Consider the following 5,802-nt stretch of genomic DNA (forward strand, 5'->3'; position numbering starts at 1 on the left):
GGCCGAGGGGCAGTGTGGCCACGTGACTGAGGAGGGGGCCTTCCCGGGGCCTCCCCGGGGATCACAGTGGCCCCTAGATCAGGGTGGTAAGTGAGGGGCACGTGGGCTCAGACCGAACGCCTGGCCGGGGAGTCGCCGCATCACCGACCCTGAGCCTTCCTGCTGCAGCGCCGGCTCTGGGTCCTCATCGGCGCTGGACTCTGAGCTCCCGCCTGGCCGGGTCCTTTCCCGCCCGTCTCTACGATGTGGCAGAGCCGTGGCTCCACCCCCAAGCCCTTACCAGCACCAGGTACCCTGAAGCCCCCCGGCGGGTGGAGCCCTCGTGGGTCAGCCGTGAGGCACGAGGCTGTCATCCTGGCCTCGCGGTCACAGGTCGGTCCCCCGGGGGCAGGACGAGGTGGGAGGAGGCACGCAGCCTGGTGCCCGGGTTCTAAGCCTCAGGCTGAGCACACGCTTCAGGGGTCTGTGCCTCGTGGTGACCGGGACGCCCCTTGGGGATGGACAGGCCCCTCCTTGGCAGGGTCAGGGCCCTTCTCCCCTCACACTGGCCCCCTCCTCCCCCCACCCCAAGTGTCCTCCCCGAAGGCCCTGGATCCCGGCCTTCCCCGTCCCGTCCTCGCCTCCTTCTCCAGCCGAGGCCTAACTGGACGTGGGCTCTTGGGTGGTACAGGCGCTCCGTGCACCCTTTCAGCCATGCACCTGGCGGGGTTGGCTTTGTCCTTAACTCAGTGCCCCCAGACATGGAGTTCCTCGAGGTCCTGACTGAGGGGCTCAACAGGGTCCTCCTGGTTAGGGGCAGCGGCCGGGAGGTGGTCACCATCTACTCCTAACGTTCGGCCGCACCGGGGATGTGCCCGGCGGCTGTGCGGATGGCGCCGCAACGCTTGCTGACCGGCACCTGAATACCACCGGGGGCTCTCCTGTCCAGGCCAAGAGCCGGCACGTGACTCACGTTTTCCTCGCGGCCGAGGGGAGGCGCGAAGCCCTTGTACCCCGCTTCCCCCCCCGCCCCGGCGAGGCTGGCCGTGACCTGGGACATGGCCGGCCGTCTCGTGGTGACAGAGGAGGTGGGAAGCCCCTTGGATTCTAGAAGCGATTTCCCCAGGTTGGATCTTTGGGCTGTCGTGCGGTTACGTTCACTCACACCCCCCACCAGGGTTCCTGCGAGAAGCCGCACAGACTGAGGTTGATCCTCGGCTGCTGAGGGCTCCGTGTAGGCTCTTCGGCGGCCCGGACTCAGGCGCCGGCTCTTCCCAGCTGGGTGTCCGCCTGCGTTTATGCTCCGGAAACCTGCAGGCAACGGCGGGGGAGCCTTCGGGGCTGGGAGCGCCACACACTTTAGCATCTGATGTGCGTCGGCCCCTGTGATCTCAGTTTCCACCCCTCACACTGGAGAAAGGGGACGAGGCTGCAGCTACGGGACGGCCTGTGGCGTCAGCGGCCACGGCGCCCAGCTGTCAGCTGAGCCTGTGTGTCCCCTCCCACCGGCACCGACGGTGGTCCCAGCTGTGTTTAGGGCGCTGACAGGTGGTCCCAGCCACATTGAGAGCACTGACGGGTGGTCCCAGCAACATCGAGGGCACTGACACGATACCTTCCAATGATCCTGGAGTGTTTGCACTTTACACGCTGATCACGTCCGTTGTATGTTGTCGCAGTAATGTGTGCCTCACTTTCCCGATGGCTTATTTATTTATTTAAACACCTGGGGGAGTTTGAGTGATAAAAGTTGACCATAAGGAGATAGCTTCTGTGAAAGGGGCTCCAAACAGACCAGCCGTTGGCCTTCTCTGGCTTCCGTGGGCTCCCGAAGGAATCGGCCTGGTGCATGGATTTCAGGTCAGGCAGGGGCTAAGCACGTGCTTCCAGACGCTTCTGAGGGGTGGCTGGGTAGCGTTCGGCGGCCACAGCATGTGCCAAATGCCACAGCTGGGCTGGGGAATGGGGGGTCTTGGTTCAGTGCTGAGTTAGGCAGCGAAACCCACCTCAGTGGCTTCCAGACCCCTCGCGCATCTGGCGAGGGGCCCGCCAGTCCCTCTCGTAAGTCACATGACCCCAGCTCACGTGGAACGGAGGTGCCCGCGCCCTCCACCTGCCTCCTGCTGTGTCTGTCTACACTGGGCGTCCTTTCCATGCTGTCAACTGTGTAACCGTAACTGCAGCCATTTTAAAGTTGATTTCATGTTTTCCTTTTTTAGGTTCTTTGTATGATTTTGTTAGTAGAAGAATAAAGTTGTATAAAATCTGAGTATGTTGAAGAATCTCCCGAGACTCGTTCAGAAATTAAACGTTTGGAGATGCTCCCCTCCCTCTCTTTTCTTGGAGGAGTTTATTTCAGGTCTCATCAGCCAAAGCACACTCAGATGGCGAAAGAATCATCACGTGAATTGGTTGAAAGAAGTAAACACCAAAGCTGCTGTCAACAGGGAGCTGTCCCGTGTCCCCCCGTGGCTGGGTGTGCAGCACAGCAGTGAAATCCTGCTGTTGGCTGACATGACTCCACCTGTAATTTCTATCAGGGGGGAATCGGCAAAGAATCTGTGATGAGGGGCCCTTTGTTCTGACATGGGCTCGTGGCGAGACAGCCCTTCCCGCCTGCGAGGATGTAGGCGTGACCAAAGAAAGGAAGACTGACGAGTGTTGCCCGAACGTAGGGAAACTGCTCGTGGGGCCAGTGCTGCAGCTCCTAAACGTGTTCAGCCAGGAGACCCAGCAGTTCCACTCCTGGACGTAAAAGCCAAGAGGAACGGATGCCCGAGCAGACGCGGAAGCGCCGGTTCCTAGCGCTCACAGCCACCCTGCTGTGCAGCAGCCCACGTGCCTGTCAGCTGATGCACGTGGATGGGCACAGTGCACGCGTTTGATGGTGTGTAACTCAGTCCTGAGACGGATGAAGTGCTGCTGCTGCAATACAGCTGAGCCTCGAGAACATTCTGCTGTGAGAAAGGTGCCACGCATGACCGTCATGTTCCGTTACATGTCCAGAGTGGTCAGAGCCAGAGACAGACCGGCTGACGGTGCAGTCACGGGCGGGGGTGGAGACTGGGAGCCCGTGGTGGGCACGGGGTCTCTGTTGAGGGCGAAGAGAAATGTTCTGAGGAGGTGAATGCTCAGCCTCCCCGGCCGCTGCCCCCGGTGGCTGCCTCCCCACCTCTGTGTTGGCAGCTGGGCCTCCCCGGTTTCCCTGGCAACGTCCGACCCCTGCTCCCTCCCAGTGCCCCCCTTGTGCTGCCCCCTCACCGTGGACGCCAGCAGCGGCTCTAACCCCGGCCGCCCAGCTGTGTCTCCCACCTGCTGTTTGCCGAGTCTGTGGAGGCACCGAGCGGCTGAGGCCCTCACCACGGTGCACATGGACTCTCAGCCTGGAGCCGCCTGGGGTCGCCGTGGGGATGCAGCCCCGCCGGACTCGGCGCCAGGCGCTTTGGAGGGCAAAGAGGCAGCTGGGGGCGCGGGCTCGTCCCTGGTTGGCCCCCCCAGGGCAGCGACCCCCAGCCACCCCCAACCCTCACGGAGGCGCCGTGGGGGTACGCATGGTGGGAGCGTGTGGCTCACGGAGCCCGTGGGAGGCCCCGGGTCCCACTTCTCAGACGATGGCTAGTGGCGGGCACCGCCCTCCCCGTCCTTCCAGGCTCAGACTGGGCAGCGTCCACTCACTCATCCACCCGCTCGCTCCCTAACTCACCCTCCGTGCTCGCTGGGCTCCCGTGAAGAGCCTGGTCCCAGGACAAGCTGTGGGTCCCCCAGGAGCAGACGGGAACGGGGCCCGTGGGCAGCAGGCACAGGCGAGGCCGGCCCGGCACGCGGGGTTGGGGCACGGGGCCAGGTGCCCCAAGTGCAGAGACACAAGTGACCACGTCGTGTCTGTGCTCAGAGGGACACGAGGAGAGAGACTCCCGGGCTCGGGGGCCAGCAGGGGCCGCACGCACGAGCGGAGCGGCCGAGGGCCCGGGCCCGGGAAGGGGACGAGAGGGAGGCCGGCGTGCGGACGGGGGACCAGGAGGTGGGTGGCCAAGCGACAGCCCTGATCCGCCGAGGCCCAGAGGCCACGCCCACTAGTGTCACGAAGACCTTCGCTCACTCGTGCCAGGTTTCTCTGGCAACACACTCTCCGGGAGGGCCTTCTTAGGAAGTAAGACACAGGTTGGTCCAGTTTCGAGATCGTCCAGTAGCCAAATCTACGCTTAAAAACAAATAAGTAACGAGGCTCTTTGTTTCTGTTACAGAAGGCATCTCTCTGCACTTGACCAGTCACCACGAAGCTTCCCTGGTGGACTCGGCGCTGGGGCCTCCTCCCTGCCTCACCCCCGCCCGGGCCCAGCGGGCAGGAGCTGCCCCCAAAGCAGGCTGGACACAGCTCCGCTGACCCCGTCCACCTCTGTCTCACAGCCTTTCTTCCAGGAGGGCATCTGCCTCCCCTGACCCATGTGGTCCCGGGGCCCCGCCCCAGGTCAAGCCGCTGCATTCACGAGAGACAAGCTGTTCTCCACATGTGGCCGTTTAATTTATGTGTCCACGGCCACACGGCGCTCTGTGTGTGCTCGTAAGTGGTCTTTTTCGTCGCTGCTCTCAAACAGCTTCCCTGTCCCTTTCAGCCGTCCTGGACCCGCACTGGCGGCAGGGAGGGTGGGCTTCTCTCGTCCACGGATCCACAGGCAGCAGACACACACACTCGGCTTCTGGTCTGTTCAATGGCATTTCAGTTACATTTTGTCTTTAAAACCGGGGTCTGGACTCAGGCTGAAGTTGAGGCCTCACCACACTCCCGGTCGGCCAGGGAACTCTGCCTGAGGGCGGTGTGGGCGGTGGCAGGGCTGGCTGGGTCTGCTGGGACTACAAGTCCCCTCATGTGGGGACCGGGTGCAGGAGCTCTGCACACAGAGGAAGGGACCGGGGTCGGGGCCAACATTTGGTGCCGAGGGGCAGGTGACATGGAGCTGGGTTCACGACAACAGAATGGAACGTGGACTCGTCCACGCGGGGCCACACCCGGCCGCTGGCCTCTGGGCCAACCAGGCCCGGCCCGCGTCTGCTCCCAAGATCCCCGGAGCTCTGAGATGTGGGACGCCTGCGCCTCCCTAAGCACGCGGGGTGCAGCTCACAGAGACGCCAGCTACTCGGAAGCCCAGAGGGGTTTTTCAAGCAGCCACGAACACGGCGCCTAGAAGGGGGGAGGAGGAGATGGAGGCAAGGCGCACCCACAAAGAGCCAGCGTCTCCACGTAAGCCTCGGCCCACGCAGCCCCACGCAGGGGTGTGAAGCCTCAGCCCGCGCAGCCCCACGCAGGGGTGTGAAGTGTCCCCATAGCGTGAACCCAATTTTAGGCTTAGGGGTTTTTTATTTTGCTTTTTTAGAGCAGTAAAGTGGGGGAAGAGTTATGCATAAATGCGGAGCTGTGTGTGCCGCGTGTGCGGTTTTTTTTTTGCGGTACACGGGTCTCTCACTGTTGTGGCCTCTCCCGTTGCGGAGCACAGGCTCCGGACGCGCAGGCCGCAGGCTTAGCGGCCACGGCTCATGGGCCCAGCCGCTCCGTGGCATGTGGAATCCTCCCAGGCCGGGGCACGAACCCGTGTCCCCTGCATCGGCAGGCGGACTCTCAACCACTGCGCCACCAGGGAAGCCCTGTGTGCGTTAATTTTACTTCTACAAACGTATAAACAGCGTTTATACAGGACATGCTCTCTCCGAGCACCGTGGGCCCGTCCCAGCTGAGCGGCCAGCTGTCTGCACTCATGGCCACACGCTGGTGTAGGGCGACAGACCGATTCGACTGAAAACCCACTTTAAAACAAGGTGTGATGTGTT

At 62.7% G+C, this 5,802-nt stretch overlaps 1 protein-coding gene across 2 annotated transcripts in view; it reads left to right on the forward strand.

Moving 5' to 3' along the window:
• SLC12A7 (solute carrier family 12 member 7) overlaps positions 1-830 on the forward strand; it is a gene marked incomplete at both ends in the record, with an annotated part of 40,570 nt that extends 39,740 nt beyond the window's left edge. For both annotated transcript variants that reach the window (XM_079703713.1, XM_079703712.1), the window contains one exon: positions 739-830. In XM_079703713.1, the coding sequence (XP_079559839.1) occupies positions 739-830 (92 nt within the window). The remainder of the gene's footprint in view (positions 1-738) is intronic.
• Between the last annotated feature and the right edge of the window lie 4,972 nt (positions 831-5,802).

This window comes from Hyperoodon ampullatus (genome assembly GCF_949752795.1).
Source record: "Hyperoodon ampullatus genome assembly, chromosome: 4".
NCBI lineage: Eukaryota > Metazoa > Chordata > Mammalia > Artiodactyla > Ziphiidae > Hyperoodon > Hyperoodon ampullatus.